The sequence below is a fragment of the Bombus pascuorum genome, chromosome 12, assembly GCF_905332965.1.
Source record: "Bombus pascuorum chromosome 12, iyBomPasc1.1, whole genome shotgun sequence".
Lineage (NCBI taxonomy): Eukaryota > Metazoa > Arthropoda > Insecta > Hymenoptera > Apidae > Bombus > Bombus pascuorum.
In genome coordinates, this window is record NC_083499.1 from 12,450,399 (window position 1) to 12,467,708 (window position 17,310).

Below are 17,310 nucleotides of genomic sequence, written 5' to 3' on the forward strand. Positions count from 1 at the left end.
TTCACAGTCCGATCGTCGTATATGTTACGGTGACGATTAATTATAACAGCCTGTTAAGTAGCTACTTAGAAGGAAGGTCGTAAATCAAGAGATTAAAAAACAAGTATCTAAAACAATCACTCGACCGGACTCGTTTCTGCCCGTGCAAAAAAAAAAAAGAAGATGGCTGGACGGAAAAAAGTGGCGCGACCGTTCGAATATTGAATGTTACGCCCTTTTTTCTTGGATCGGGCAAACCTCCGTCGGACGATCTTCATGCTCGATAACTTTGCACGTTCGCGCCATCGCCGCGGAGACAAGAGACCAGCGGGGAATCCGACATTTATTCGCGCAATTTCGCGTTTCGCGTTTCGCCCCGAGATTTTTACAAAAGATAAGAACGCAACTTCCTGCTCGGTTTTTGCCGTAATAATAATTTGGCCGGCGGTCGTGTTGGTCTGTCGCTGTTCTGGCCTCGGTGTAATTTCGGCCTGATCTGCGAAGCCTGGAACAGGAAGCGACACTCTTTTTACCATGTAGCGCCAAAATTAAGGCGGAGCGGAGAAAAAGAAAGAAGGGAAACGGCGAAAGAGAGTGCGAGAAAGAGCGAACAAGACGAAAGAAAGAAGGGAAGGGACGCATGCGACAGGATTTTGGAGGAGGTGAAATAATAATTGCCGATAACGCCGAATAAATCGTTGCACCGGTGTCGGATATCGTCGATGAATAACGAGGGATCGACACGCGAGAATTTCTCCCCTTTTTAATGTAATTCCATCGTAATAACGTGGCGAAAAGTTTGTCGCCGCTGTTAAAAAGGCCTCCTTAAATCATCCTCCACCCGTCAGCTCTCGCGTCTCGCGTGTCCCTTTTATTACCATGTTTTTCGGACGTTCTCTTCGCAGCTTCTCTTTCGTATCCATTTTCCCTCTTCGTAATCACCGAACTGAATCACTCGACGAGCAAGTGGCCCAACCCGTAATTTACCTAACTGTAAAGGATATCTCGTATCGATGCTCCGAGTGCAAGAATTTTCACGATTTCAAAAAAATACATACTCGCCGGTTTCGACGTTTTATCGAATCTTTGGATTTTACCGACACCGATTCGGGAATTTTTGAATCTTGTCGACTGCGTTTAGAGAATTCTCGGTTGTCGTCGAAACCGAATTCTCAAAATATATCGCATATAAAAGTTACGATCGATAAACTTCGACATTCCGTGGGATTGTATTTAACGCGTTTATCTTAACGCTTATCATCCGCTTCGGATGGCGTATATTCGATTGTAAGTAAAGACGAAACTCGTTTACAACGGACTGGCATTTACATCTATGTACCAGAAACGTCGGTTCGTTGGCGAGTAGATCGCAAAAATTTGCGTGAGATTTCATTTTCTGGCGATAATTATGCCGTTAAGTAATCGTCGGCTACCGAAAATGATCGGGGAATTAGGGTGTTCTCGCGGTCGGTAAGCCACCGCTGATTTATGGCGGGTTTAATATCTCGAAGCTGTTCGGTCCCTTTCCCTCGTTCGGCCGTTTCAAAGAGAGCAGAGAACGTCCGGAGGCGGCGTAACTCAAATTTTATTCAGCGCGTGGTTAAACGCGTGTCGGCTTCGTCCCGTCCGTCCTCGTACGATTTTCAACGCATCGATATAAAATTGGTGATCGATCGACGTTTTTATTTCCGGGTGTTACCGTTTTACGATCCTTGACGGTAATTTAGTCGTCACGACCTCGTCGTTTGCTCGATCCAAACCGATTCCGTCGGTTTCTTGGTAAAACGATGAAAAATATCGAAAGTCGAGTCGTCGAAGCTAGAACCTTGAAGAATTTTTGGGGAACTTGGAACTTGGAATTTGAAATTGGGAATCTATATAAATCTGTCTATATAAATTTCGTTAGGATATCGCACGAGTCCGAGTAACACGAAGGGCTGCGTCGAACGAAATTTTAACTTGAGAAATTTATTTGGAAGCGAAGACAACGATACGTGGAAATGAAAATGGTTTCGCTCTTGGTATTCGTTGCGTATCTTTTATCCAGACATTCGATACGCCGATTTTGTCTACGACGACTTTTCTCGAATTCTCGACTCGTGCGATACGTTCTACCTGATTTCTGCTCTCGCGATTATTCTTTCAGAGACAACGCAAGGATCGAATTTATGCGAAAATTAGCATTTTCGTATCTTAAAATATCCGACATTTAAGCACTCGAAAACTATATACACTATACACGCTATATTCGAATGATTTAAATCATCTCTACTCAAAAGTGGCGTCCGCTTTAACGACGAAAGTACGAGCGATGGAAGCGCGTATGCGAACGGTTGTCCCGCTAGCGAAAAGGTCGATTTTATTATCTGGATATCGTTAATTTAAGCAGCTGCGTGACCGTGGAATCCGAGAAACGATCCTCCATCAAAATTTCGGCCGTGAAACGAATTATGATAATTTCTCGGCCGATTCGGACGAGCCTGCTGCTCTCTGCCTCTTTTGATCTCGGATCGCGGGCGACGATTTTATCGGTCGTACGAATTGCCTCGTTTCTCACTTCTGTCCATCGACGAGCAGCAAAGTGGCCTATAAAAGCGTAAGAGGCTCGAAAGGAAATCGAAAATCGACCAAGATTAAATAACTTTGAAAGCCTGGTCGGAATTCGTCGATTCCTGACCGGATCGCTGACGTTATTAAAAGTCATCAAGGACCGTTCGCTCGTTGCGAACGGTTATTAGTAATCGTTTCGCTTCCCGTTTTAAATGACGCAATTCCAATGTAACATCTTATTTCGTAATATTTTCTACGGCAGATGCGTTCTGGAAATTAATCGAACGGTTACGGGGTTAATTCGTGTTGGACACGCGTAGAGGAAATTAGGCGCGTTTATACCAACGAAGCAGATTAACTTTTAAACGTCGATAGATTTGCTCCACGTTTCGCGGATAGCGTGTCTTAGTTTTACCATACGAAAGGGAATAGAGGCGATGCGATAGAATAATGCTATTGAGCTTAATGATTCGAACCACTAAGCGCGTTTCTGTCAGACCGTACGCGTTTCTGCTTATAACATATTTGTCAATCTCTATGATAATCCCGACTTGTAATATTTACCACGTAACGACTAAATAACAGCTACAAACTGCTAAATAACCACAAAAAGGGAACGTAATACGAATACCAATAATTTGTCAAAGCAGAAATCTAAAGACACGGTGGATAGTGGATATAAAAAAGGATTTCCAAATAGATAATAGGTCTAATAATAATTCTTCAAGGCTTTGATTCGTATCGTTTCACCGTGAATGAGCTGATATAACGCTTACGTAACAGGATTTTATTACGATCGTAATCATCTTCGTCTTACAAAATCATTATCGTAAAAACCTTCCAATGCATCGAACAAGTATAGATAAGAATATACATACATATGTATATAGAATATACAGATAGATAAACATAAAATGTACAGACTCCTTACAACCAATGTTTCCAAACCATATAACAAGTCCGCAAGATTTAAGCAATTTCCTCCTCGTAATAATCTTCTCTGCTAATCGCCATAAATATTCAATCTGCTTACGTAACGATGCGTTATCCTCGTCGATCAACATCGGTGAACATCAAAGTATCGCGTAACGCAACGACGCATCCACCATAAATTCACCGTCGCATCAACGGTGTCAAGAATCGAGAACGCGTTATCTTCACGGGGATCGAGCTGGTTACAGTAACTGCTGTAGTATGGGAGAAAACAGCGCGAAAGCATCCCTCTACGGAGCAACGACGTCGCGTGAAAAATTGGAAAAAACGGTAATCGGAGAGGATCGACAGAGAGGGCGACGTTTGAAAATTAGCGGAAAACAATTTCGACGAGTATCGCCGTTCCTTTTCCTGCTTCCTGGCCGCGTCCAACGTCCGCTGATGGAACTGCGGATAATTATACGTCCTCTTTCCCTTTGGACATTCCCGTAAAAACGTCAAAATGACGATTCTTTCTTCCCTTTGTTTCTGTCTTTCGAGAATCCTTCGGAACTCGCCGACAGAGGAACGGCAAAGTCGCCTTTTCCGAATTAACCGAGCTTTGGCGTTTTAAAATTTCCTCTTGAGCTCTGCACAGAACGATCAAACTCGTCGCGTATCGTCAGACACTTTGACGCGATAGAAACGAAACGAGAAGGTAACGTGTATTTTAGATTCGGTAATAAAAAACAAAATATTTCAAAATAGATCGTTAAAACGTAGCGAAGAAAACGATTAATTTTATCGACGATAATAACGTCAAAGTTAAATCATTCGTTTAATCGATTAAACTTATTTCGCGTATCGTATATTCACGCTTCGAACAGCGAGTTCGTTTTAGTTCGTAGACCGGATCGTAGTCTGGATTTGAACGTATATTATCGTAGAACGAGACGCTGACGCTACAGTGAACAAAATTTTAGAGCCAATTAAGTACATAGTTCGCTCTAGCGTTCCCAACTGTATTATTAGAGGTTCGGAAAAAATGCATCTGCCTAGTGCTCCACCCTGAACCGGACTAATTATTAGCGGATTTTCGTCCTTTTATTATTGTGCATTTTACGTGAGATACGAAAGAGACACAGCTGTGCAGCTGTGTCTTGGCGATGCCTTCGATCTTCTTTTCCTTCCACCGACGGCTAATGATTTAATTTCGTTAACCCAAGGGTAGACGCTTCAGTTCGCTCAAGCAACGTTTTCCTCGCGATTATCGCCTGGATAATGACGCTTTTTCTCGTAACGGCGATGCAAAAACGCGTACGCTCGTTTTCTGCGTTTCTTCGACTGTGTATGCGCGGAGTGTGTATCATACGCGACGACGAGTAGCAGTTTCAATTAACAAGTCGATTGCCGTGTTGTTTCTACGAGCGTTATCAAAGTTACACGGGGATCGAGGAAAGAAAATATTTAGCGAACGAACGAACGAATAAAATTAACAAATAAACAAAAGCTATAAAAAAGAGATGGATATTCGAACAATACGATGTACGAGATAGTTTGGATGGAAACGACAGCCAGGCACGAACGAACGATAGAAACTTGGACTTGGACTTGGACTTGGAATTAAATGGAAACGGTTTATTGTTTGCTGTTGCAGGTCAAGCAGGAGTTAATCAATTGGGTGGTGTGTTTGTTAACGGGAGGCCATTGCCCGATTGCGTTCGACAAAGAATCGTGCAGCTCGCTTTGGTCGGCGTCAGACCTTGCGATATCTCACGGCAACTTCTCGTGTCTCATGGATGCGTCTCGAAGATTCTCACGAGATTCTACGAGACGGGAAGCATTCGACCAGGAAGCATCGGAGGAAGCAAAACGAAAGTAAGCGTTTTAACGATCTTGGAACCGTTTTAAGTTACAAAGAGATACAAAGTAACACAAAGACGTGGACAGGCTTCGTATTTGTTATTTATCGTCGCGTTGCTTCGTGCGTTTCCTCGACGATGAACGCGATAGAACGCGATCGCGTTGCAACGCCTTGACGCTTCTATCGATTCTATTAATTTCTATAATCGCGACGCAACGTTCGTTGGTAAACTACGCGACATAAAGCTTACGCGCAACTACGAAATCTCGTGGAAGGTAATACTCTGGAAGCTGTAATTGATAGCTGCTTCTTCGAACGGCAAAGACCGGAAATCCCTCGTTTCCGATTCGAACGAGATAGCGAGCAACGATTCTTTCGCAAATATCTTATTAATATTTAGCAAAATATACGTACACGTTATCAAGCGTAATACAGGTGCGATAGCAATCGTGGCGTAAGTACAAGGTGTTTTAATTAATCCTTAAAATTTAGTTTAGTTTAACCGATCCAAATTATACGCTATCGTATGTACGTTCTTTCAGCTAACGCGTTTTCGATAGATTCCGATAACGTCGCTCCTTTCGCCCTGCTATCTTGCACCGGAATTAACCGATATCCCCGTCAATTTCCCGTTTAAATACTCGCGTCGATTATCCCCGCGTCGTAAACTGCAGCATAACGCGGAGCCGGTACAAATAATTACCGACGATTACGCTTTAACTGGAAAACAACGTGGCCATAAAGCAACGTTTCGTCGAGCGTACCTCCGATCGACCTACCTCTGTCGGAAGACCCGCTCTTATTTACAAGAGCTTGCCGGTTAAAATCGTTAAAATCGTTAAAATCGTTAAAATCGTAAAAATTGTTAAAATTCGCGAGTGCGAACGGTTGAAAAATTGAATCCGTAAAGGACTGTACCGTAGTAGCTGGAAGCTTCAGCGGCGACTTAATAGAAAGAGAAGGAAGGGCGGATAAACAGAAAGGAGAAGAAGTTAGCTACAGGACAAAAAGCGTAATAAACGCGAGGGAAGGATGTGTGTGCGTTATGGGGCGGTGACACTGATGAGAGGAGGCGAGACGCGGGCGCAAAAGTCGTCGGCCGGCAGCACGGCGCTGATGTGATTTTAAGTAAGGGCTGCGCGGAGCCGACAGCGCGCGCAATTATCCAAACACCTTGCAGCGGCGTGCATTTGCATAATTTCATGGCTTTGCACGGTCGGTTTTCTTGCGCTCGCGCCGCGATCACGGTGTCGCGCGCCGAATTATCGGCACGTTGTTTCGAATCTCTCGAGCAGCAAGCGAGAGAAACGAGGAGGGCGGAGAGGCAGGGAAACGATGGCCGAGGGAATCACGGGACGATCGTAAAGCCGATCGTTCCGACGGAAAACGAGTCGAATTAGACGCACTTAGCGACCCTTTAAGGCTGCTTTTTACGCGCGAAAGATGAATTCCGCAGGGACGTTCGCCAACGATTCCACCACGTCCCCGTGCTCGACGCGCTTCTTAATGCTTGTCCGATTTGAAATTCAAATTCTCTGTTTACGACGCCGCCGGCCAACTATTCGATTTACGATATTAAACACCTTTCATTGAATTTTTTTCGCTAACGAGCTTCGGATGGGCGAAGCGATCGATAGATAGATCGCAGGCGATAGGATCCGGCTCATGTACAAACGAAGGTATTAAGATTTTGTTTCGTCGGGCTTACGCGCGACTTTTCCGCAGAATATCGTCAATTCCATTCGCTGAAGTTAACGTGACTTTTATCGAAATCGGAAAATACGTAACGTACCTTTAACTCTTCGTGTCGATTATTCTCAACAGATCTGAAACTGGATCGGACTAATCGAAAAATAGAACCGACTCGAAATTGTTATAAGCGATACGTTGTATATTTTCGATCGTATTGCGTTTCGTCTCAACATGCGAGCACGTACCTTTAACACTTTTAACTCGGCCAAACTGATTTAATCGAAGTAACTCGACTTGCGTAAACCGAAACTTTTCAAGTTAAATTGCTGGATTCGATGCGACTCGAACTAGCCGTCTGAACGAGGCTTTAGATCTCGAAATGGCGTCCCGAAGGAAATTACGAGTTAACGAGTTCCGACGTGGCAACAGTACCGACCACGCGATATCTCGTAGTACGTTACACGGGTTCGATAATCAAGGGCCAAGGGGTGGTGCTTGGATTATCTCCGTCCAGATGAATCCTGCGCGATGCGATGGTACCCTGTGCGAACGCCACGGAGCCTTCCACGGAGCCTGCCACGGAGCATCCGTGAAGAAGAGAGAGAAAAAGGAAAAATAATGGAAAGAAAAAAAAAAAAGAGAAGACGGAATAAGAGGAAGCCGCGTTGTATTACGCGCGTGACGTCACTAATGACAATATAATTGCACACTACCAACACAGTGAATTTCTTACGACGCGCCCGTGCGGGAACTCGCGCGATCCCCGTTTCGGCTTAATGAATTTATTTTAATAACGACCATGCCTGGCGTGCATCGACCTCCCGGCGCTCAATTGCGATCCGCGTTCCTCTCTCCTGCCGCGTTTTCCTTCTCCTTCTTCTTCGTCTTCTCCTTCTCCTTCTTCTTCACCACGCTCTCTTGCGTGGAAACTTGAAGAGCATATTTAAATTCTGACTGTGCTCGAGGACGATTACGAGCGCATGTAAACGATCGTCATCAACGGCCATTATCGTGGCGTGTTCGTTTTGGTACCAGGCGATGCCAAAATAGTCGAGCCGCCGGATATCGCGTTTCTGCAGTTTCCATCGCGACCCTGACTTTCCAGAGAAGCGATTTTCCTCGAGGGTAATGAAAAAGGATCCAAGTTCGCGCGGATACAAGTTTTCGGTTTATACCGCGGAGCTGCTAACGACCGAGATACGATATATATTGTACGATCAAGACGATTAGGATGAAAAATATGGCAAGAAGATAGGTATTTAAAAAAGAAAAGGAAAGTCATTCAAATTTCCAGAAACGCGCCGTTATTCGATTTACAAGATCTCTACGAAAATGTTTATCGCTCAAGAGAGATTTATCATTTTGCGCTTTGATAGTTTTAGCGCAAAGGGGAAAGTATCGACGTGCGGTGATTTTAACGCTCGTAAAAGCGACGTTTTCCTAGAAAGTTGCAAGAGAACGAACATTCCTTTCGGTTCTGCGATTCTTCTTCTTCGTGTATTTATCAAAGACCCGTGGAAAGTTTTTATCGTTTTGCGTAAAGCGCTTCGTTCGCGGTATCGTTTAACTTTGAGATAAGCCGCGTCGTCTTAAAGCTCAGACGTGATTACTCGATGACAAAACCGTTCAACTGATTTTCAAACGAAAGACGTTCCCACGAGATCCGATGTACTTTTGATTTTGATTTTAGTGGATTTTTCGCGTTATCAGCTCTTTACGAAACGTATTTGCACGATATACTTTCCTATTGACTTTTTCTTTTTCCCCGTGTTTTACGTTTTTAAGATCAACCGTATTATCTACGTTTATTGGAGGCGAGGCTGTCTCGTTTACGCGTATTCCTTATCGCTTGTAATTAAATTCCGTAAAAACGAGGCGTTGAATGCGGCGATTAAAACCTCCGAACCGTCGTATTATTTAAACGTTATTAGGGATATTTGGAGATGTTCGGTACATCTTGATAAGTATACACATGGTGCGCTTTAGCTCTCGATTAACCCGATGTTTCTGCTTGCGAGTCGAAGAAGGACGAAATACCGGTAATCGTGTGTAATGAATTCGAGCCAAAGGACTCTTAATTACACGGTAGCTTTAATCCGATTGCCCTCTTCCGAAAGCCACTTTTAACGCCGCTTTCGCCGAACGTCCGTTATAACTCGGCGGAAAATTTTTGCCAAGTAACGGAAGGTAAGTGTCGACCGTCGATGAAACGGCAGGCCACCGTCTTTCGAGCGCGTCGTGTCTCGAACAGAATCAGCCCGATAGATTAAATCTCACGCGGCGAAAGGAGTTCGAGTCGATGATACGTCAGACGTGACTCGCGTTAAAGCTTCCAGTGAAACGTAAATGAAATTTAACCGCGCAAGGATTTTCATTTGGACCGCGTTAAGACGATTTACAGATGCGTTGTCTTAATATTTCAATTTTATATGAAAAATCGGTAGAATTAGGAATCGGACGAGCGTCGCGGTACACGTATTTCATACAAATATAAAGAAGATTTTTCCGACAACTTGTAATATGATAACGTAATTGGTAATACGATAACGTAATTGGTAATACGATAACGTAATTAAATTTTATATAACAATTTCGATATTTTTAGCGTTTTCGATAAATGTTACGCTAGATACGGCGAGGAATTTTCTGCTTTTATCAACTTTATTAACTTTGTTTGATCTCTCAATGATCATTCTTTAACAATTAAATCGTACAAATACTCTCAAAAACTATACAAATTTATCGAATTTCCTATAATCTTTAGCTTTTGCTTGATATATATATATTGATGTGTTATACTCGCTGTGACTATACAGGCGATAAATATGCAGAGGCTGGCGTACTCGTAAAATATTATAAAGCTGGAATCTCCGATCAAACTGTGGACGATAAAAAGGCCGGATCTTTAATAAATTGCCAGCAGAGAAAAACGCAGAAGCGCGCAAACGCTAAACTATAACACAGACTTAGAATAGATAGGCGCAGCGAAACTCGTCATCGATAAAAGCGTCGGTATTTTTATTCGCAAATTACAAATTACAAGGGAAATTACGCTCGAACCAAGCCGGTATCTTGATTGTATTCGCCGACACGACCGGTGGTCGTCGCGGCGCGTTCCAGGAAATCCGTCACGGTCGTTAGCCAGGCCCGATTATTTTCCAATCGACCGGTTAATTTGCGAATTAATTGTCCAACTATCCGCTCGATCTACACGTGTTCCACCGTGTGGTGTGCGCGGTTTTCGAACCGTGTAAAGCTACTTTCGTCCTGGTTGCTCGTTATCTCTCGAGTCCGTGTATGTACATACGTGCTGGAAGCGGCGCGATACGGCGTCAGATAATGGCGTCGCATCACGGCAGAGGAAATCGTCTCATGAAAAATGTACGCCCCGTCGAAACCTTCCCGATAATAAAGTGGAACGCGAAGAAAATCGTACCCGCGATCGTACGGTTCCCTCTTTCGATCACCTCCTCTCTCTCTCTCCTCTTTCTCTCTCTTTCTGCCTCTTTCTTCCTTCTTTTCCCCTTTCCCCTTTTCTTTTTTTCTCGTTTTCGGTGTTTGCACAACGGCCCGCCGTCGCGGCCACAGGTGCGCCGATCCACGAAATTTTTTGATCACCCGTTCCTTCGAAGCAGGAAAACGTTGTACGACTCCTTCCTGGAATTACCGCGTTTTCTCCCGTAGATACGCATCGAACGGAATTAATTCACCAACGCGTACTATTCGTTGCCCGCGTGTACGCTATTACCTGGCTGTGTAATGAAAATCGCCGTAATGGTTTTAAGATACGCGAAATTACACGTTTCGAGGTGAAGGAGTTTACGCCGAAAATCGTCTCTTCTACTCGAGTCCCTTCTCGCCTTCCCTTTATCGAATCATCGAAGCTAATTCGATAAAGCAAACTGTACGGATTACCTACGGAGAATTATTTTTAATTATATTTAAACAAATAATTCAAATCTACCGTTCGTCGATCGTGCAAGAGAGTAGGACAAGTATTCCTTTCAGCCGTTAGGTTTCTCGTTAATTTGTAGATTTTAATAACGTTCGCGCGCGATTGCTGCAAATCGGCTTACGTGTTTCGACGCTTTAACGATAAATATCTGTATACGCTGTACGTATTCCACGTTTATTTTCAATTAACGATCCAATTTTACAAGAAACTTTGATCGCTTTGATTTTAATAACGCGATCGCAAAGTCGTGAGAGAGGTATTTCGGTATCGAACGCTTATTTTTCCTTGAACGCGCGCGTCCTGTAATAATAATCGCCCTCCTGCACGGTTAATTCCGCGAGATCGTTCGATACATTCGTCAGACTTCTCTCGAAGAATACGTCATAAATATTGTCGCATGCGAACGCTCGTTTTCCCCCGACGATTTCCGTTCCTCCATCACAAGCGTTTCCGTTTATCTGGTAATTAAGATCTCGCGCGAACACGGTGACGAGTCGCGCCTCGGCTTTCTGACGGATGGGTATTTATTTCTCGATGCATGATTTAGTAACAGCCGGTTAAACGTTGTACGACCACGAGAATAAACAGCCAGCGATCGCGCGCGTCGGAGCTCGTTCCGTTTACGGATCAACGTGCTAATTAACGCGGCTCGTCGATCGATAACTTTCTTGCGATCGTATCGTAACAAATTGATTAGAGAGTTAATCGACAAAAATTCGCGACCTTCGATATAATTTAAATACCAGCTGATACCGGTTCCAGTAAATAGTCGTTAACGTTCGACGATCAAAAACTTTAAACGAACAATTTTGAGTATAGAAAAGGTATTAAGAAACGTTCGTGGTATTTTAATATTTCAACAAGTACCGCTAACAATCGGCTATTCTTGTAACCTTAACGGTTAATCCACTCCACAAGTTGGTTGGTTCGATCTTTCTACGTTTGACATTCTTTTATTCGACTTTTATTCGATATTACGACTTAACGAAAGTTAAGTTATAATCGTGGTACAAGTAAAATCCATCGTACGGTTGATACGAGGTTAAAAAATCGCGCCGGTTAAAAGTTAAAGCGAAACGCGCCTGAAAATCCTCCAACCACCTTTAACCGTCAACCTCAACGACAAATTCGTACCACCCTTGAGCCGAACATATCGCGCAACTGTCCGACGAAAAGGAAGCGGACGAACGTTGATATCGAAACGATCGCTGAGAACTGGCGACGATCGGCCAAAAAAATGCTCGGGTACCTGGTTCGTCCCCCGAAAAAAAAGAAAGAAGAAAGGATGTTATTAAGCCATCTCGACGCGCGTCTTATCGCGAACAACAATTGGAGCAACCCCGTATACCAAAAGGGACAGAGTACGGCCCTTCGAACAGTAATTACCGAGTTGGTCAACCTGTTCGATAGTTTACGTTATCTAACGTTTAGCGCCAGATGTCCATGCGACCAATTTCCTTTGTGACGCGGTGTGGTGCGGCGTGGTGCGGCGTGGTGCGGCGTGGTGCGGCGTAGTGCGATGTGGCACGCACACGAAAGACACACCGTCGACGAACGTCGCCGGGAACCAAGCCGTAGCGACCGCTCGGGGGCCGCTCGAGGGTACGCGGTACAACGCGAGAGGGTAGGCATTAGGACACGTATATCGTGGGCCGGGGTAATTGTGGCAATGACGACGGAAGTGTCAGATTAGAATCTGAGATGCTCCTGGGAGCACGCGATGCTTGTCCTAACCCCTGAAACTATTAGGCGGACGGGGAGACGGCTGCCCCCTTAAACGTTCTGCCTAACAGTGGTGCTCCCATATCGGCCCTATTCAATGGACAGACACATACCGGCCGCTCTTCCCATCGTTCAACGTGCGCTCTTGTTCAGAGAAGACGAATAGATTCCAGGGAATGTTCGATCGGCGACCGCCATACCGAAGTATCGATCGAGATTCGCGGTTCGAGCGTTCCTCGGCAATAACGATTCGACGAACGTGTATCAATTCGAACGATCAACGTCAAACGATATTTTACAGCGTACGCTTTAGGAGAACGTTTTATAATTCCTGAGCTATGTAATGCGAAGTACGATTTGATATCGTTTATTCAAATTAATACGCTTTCGTTAAATCTTCGTTACCAAGATATTTTCTACGAGTCATTAGAGTCGTTTGGTAGGACATTTTGAAACGAGTCGAGAATTATTACGACACTCTCGCGTTACATGCTTTAGGTAATTTACCAGGTAACCAAAGGTATAATTTGGTAACCAACGCAAGCGCCCAGCCACGTATCGCGACGAACGATACCTTACACTCGCGTCATTTCTCTCTATATCTCGATGAAAGTTAACATTAACAATTATCGTTAAACAAGCTACGATAGAACGAAAACGTTATACGGAAACACGTATAGACGCGGAACCTACAATATATAATGCAAATGTGTATATCGATAAGTTTACCGCCACCGATGCACGATCCAGACGTTTAAAAAATATGGAAAGTAGGGAAACTGTCGTCGATGGACGACGAAACGAAAATTTCGTGAAACACGAACCACGTCGTCGATGAGCGTGACGTCGTGTATCGAAAACTGCGTGCTATTTAGCCTTGTTCTTTTTATTCCTTTATCGTAATACGATTCGAGTTAAAATAACTAAAAAGGGATCACGAATTATATCAAGGTGAAGTTAAAACAAACGAAATAATATATAAAAGCGATAGCAATAACATAGCGATAAAATACGATAACGAGAAAAAGAGCTTAGAACGGAAAAAAAAAAAAAAGAAAAAACATACTCGATGCCCCCTGCACAGAAAATCTGACAAGAAACGATCCCCACCCTCTTGGTGGTATCGTTCTGCCTGGTGTCGGTGGCGTGGCCGCCCCAGAGAAATCGGCGATCTCGAAAATCTGTGTACGACGAATAACATTTCCATCGCGTTAGCATAAAATTATCCGGGGCCCGGGCGCGCAACTTCATTAGCAAGTCAAATGAACGGTGGCCAGATTGAGCACCACTGGGCCCACTCGAAGGGACCGTCAAAAAGAAACGGGACGCGTCTGCGAGGAACGGATGAGCCCGCCTCCTCGGTAAACCGGGGCTAAACTGTAATAAAGCGCGGTACGCGTTACCCACCTACCTTTGCCATCTTTACCCGTTATCTGATCCACCGGCGCAACCAGCGTGCTTCACCTGTGAACGACATATGGCCGCTGCTTGCTGCCCCTTTCGACGACAGTGTGACCACTTTCGCGTTAATTTGTCGACGAGATAGCGTCGAGTCCCCAACCGGATGGAAAAACCACCAGGTTAATGATCGACAACGGTCGGCGATCGTCCAAACGTTGCGACGTCCCTTGGGAACGTTTTTCGGTCCGATAGATTCTCGCACCGCGGAGCAGAAAGCGCCGGTAGAAAACGCTTTTTATTCTCAATTTTATTTTCGGAAAGATGTTCCAGATAGCAACGAGAATCGTCGATAACGCTAGAACATGGTACGACCGAAACGAATGAAACGCCGAGTTCTCTTCGCCGCCGTGGAACGTACAGCATTTTCCGGAGATACGCTTTCGCTTTTCGTGAATTTAGACCACGTCGATACGCAAGAACATCGAAAACACCGAAAGTGAAGAAATATTCGTCGTAATTAGATTTTTCTGCTGTTCGTAGGAGATTTAAAGGCGCAAAGGCGCGGAATATGAAGGGATATACCTGTTCGATTCCCGAGCAAAAAGATAAAAACGATTAAAAAGGAAAATGAGTGTGAGAAAAGACGTACGACCTTGCAGGTGTTACATTTTACGTTTCTTTTTGCCACAAAGTGATTCTTCGCTGGTGAGAAAAAGATCGGACGTACTCGTATATCGCGCCACAAGGACTTTATCGCGCATCGTCGATAAAATCCGATAATTCGGTTAAGGAAGATGGCGAGAAGAAATTACGAAGGGATAGAGGAGTCGATATCGAATCGATAACATCGCGTCATGTCCCGACGAGTATCGCGAACAGCGGCGTTCAAGTTTGCGAAATAACGACGATGTAAATCGCGCCTCTTTTCGAAGAATCAGGTGCTATCTTGCAACATTGCTACGGGTAGCCATCTTTCGTATACCTGCCCTTATATTTTATGCAAAATCGCCAAATTTAGCCGCGTTAATTGACATTTATCGCAGCAGCGCGTCGTTAAACCTCGAGTATGGTCGTTTAATAAAGTTGACAAACTCGATGAATACGTTACCCAACGGAGAACGTGTATTAAATATGGGCGTGCGTAGCAATAATCTTGCAGACAATTTGTGAACTTTCTTTCGCGCGAATATCTCGAAAGATCGGTGTCTTCGATGCTTTGCCGGTCAATCTTTTTCCTAATCGCGAATACGAAGAAGATACGACACGATGATAGCACGACTTTAGGATTTCCGTGTCTTTCCAAACGAATCTTTCCTTTAATTCGTACGCTTGTAATTTCGATTTATTGCAGCAAGTGGCCACCCCCACCGTCGTGAAGAAGATTTTACGAATGAAACAAGAACAACCAACCATGTTCGCCTGGGAGATCCGAGAACAGCTGGCGCGACAAGGAGCTTGCGATCCTCAAAGTTTACCCTCCGTCTCCTCGGTAAATCGAATTCTCCGAGGCGGTGGACTTCACACGGATCACACGGGGATCGAGGGTGGTTCACCCAGCACGTACGCCTCGCAAGTTTCCTCGAACGTCGCCAATAGAGGTGAGAATTATCGCCAAATACTTGACACTATGGTAATAAATCAACGCGATAAATTAAATTAATAGCAGATTCCGATAAAGAAAGAAATTGCCCGTTGAAATTGAAATTCGAGATACGCCGAGACGATTTTCTACGAAATAGCCATCGGCCCGTCGCGTCCTCGTCCTCGCAGACTCGACGAGCAACGAGGCCTCGCGTAATCGCGTGAATTCTCGAGAAAGAGATCGCGATCGCACCAAATAATCGCACCAAAGTGTCAGCTGATCGTCCAACTTTCGAACGATCGTAGTCAAACGTCGAAATCGGCTCATTATGCGAAGGAAAGCTGCATCGCGAGTGCGCCATTACCGGCTAATGATCCCCTAAACATCTGTCCGTATCTCGGAATCACTGTCCGAATTTTGTTCCATTGTTTTTGTCCTTTTTACGAATCGCTTCCATATAGACGAGCAGCGACAAGAGAAAGAAGAAGAGGAAGCGACCGATGCAACGATGCAACGATTAGGGGGAAAAGAAAGGACGAACGAAGGGGGAAGAAGGAAGGATAGAAAGGAATAAAAAGAAGAAGAATTCGTAAAATACCCTGTGGCCGATTGACTCGTCAGCGTGCTGCAGCGTGATGAACGACACGCAACCCCTTAAAGCAACTCGAAATTTGCCTCGAAATTTACCTCGTTTATACCGTAAATTGTCTATAACGTCGTAGTCTTCTTTTTCACCTACCGAGAACGAGGCTGCGTCACGAAATTTGTGTCGATCGAACGTGATACGTTCGTCCTGTTGCACGGCCGGTGTTTCTTTCGGTTTTAACGTTAATCGCAAGGTCCGACGACCTTGGTAACTCTAACACTCCGATAAATCAGTCATTTTCGCGGCGACAATACAATTCCATCTTTCGCGAACTTCGAAATGCTTTGAACGTTTAACGCGCGACTGAAACCAGCTCGAACTCGCCAAATTTTCCAACGATGGAACAATATGATCTCGTCGAGAACGATGCAAACGACGCCGTATCGGTTGCAAGTCAAAATTTCTCTCCTCTTGTTTCCCCCTTATCGTATAAACTTTAAAGTGACGCGAGTTACGTAAAGATATAGACATTAGGTAAGGCCTTAAATAAACCTTGTACGTCTCGTGCAACGCGGCCGTTTAACGCAATGGCTAGCTCTGCGACAAATAAGAGCAACGAAAGACGTTAATAAAATGAGATAATACGACGAAAGCGTTAAACGTTAACGAGCTAAATTGTATTTTATAAAATGTATTTTACTTTTACCCTCAGACACACTCATGAGAACGGATTACCAATTATTTTATCCGGGATCACTGGGACCGTTGCACATTTCCACGACTTCCGGTAATACCAGCGCACCATCTTGGAATCCGAGCTTTTACTCGTCTCTTTATCAAGCAACTACGCTACACTTGCATCATGGAATGCAATCATTCACGTAAGTCCAAGTTGTTTGACCGATTTCTGTTTCCTCGAGTGGTCCTTAATTGGACTTTTTTTTTTTTTTTTTTTTCTTTTTCATTAAATCTCGAAGAACGGATCGGTAACGAAGACATTGCTTATTATCTCGCGTTGCGTACGATCGATCCATCAGCGCGTTCGTTTCGATTAAACGTTGGATATC

At 44.3% G+C, this 17,310-nt stretch overlaps 1 protein-coding gene across 1 annotated transcript in view; it reads left to right on the forward strand.

The window, feature by feature from the left end:
• LOC132912922 (paired box pox-neuro protein) overlaps positions 1-17,310 on the forward strand; it is a 31,782-nt gene that overhangs the window by 12,886 nt on the left and 1,586 nt on the right. Inside the window, exons 3-5 of the mRNA XM_060970753.1 lie at positions 5,099-5,319; positions 15,427-15,673; positions 16,956-17,124. Coding sequence (XP_060826736.1) covers positions 5,099-5,319; positions 15,427-15,673; positions 16,956-17,124 — 637 coding nt within the window. The remainder of the gene's footprint in view (positions 1-5,098; positions 5,320-15,426; positions 15,674-16,955; positions 17,125-17,310) is intronic.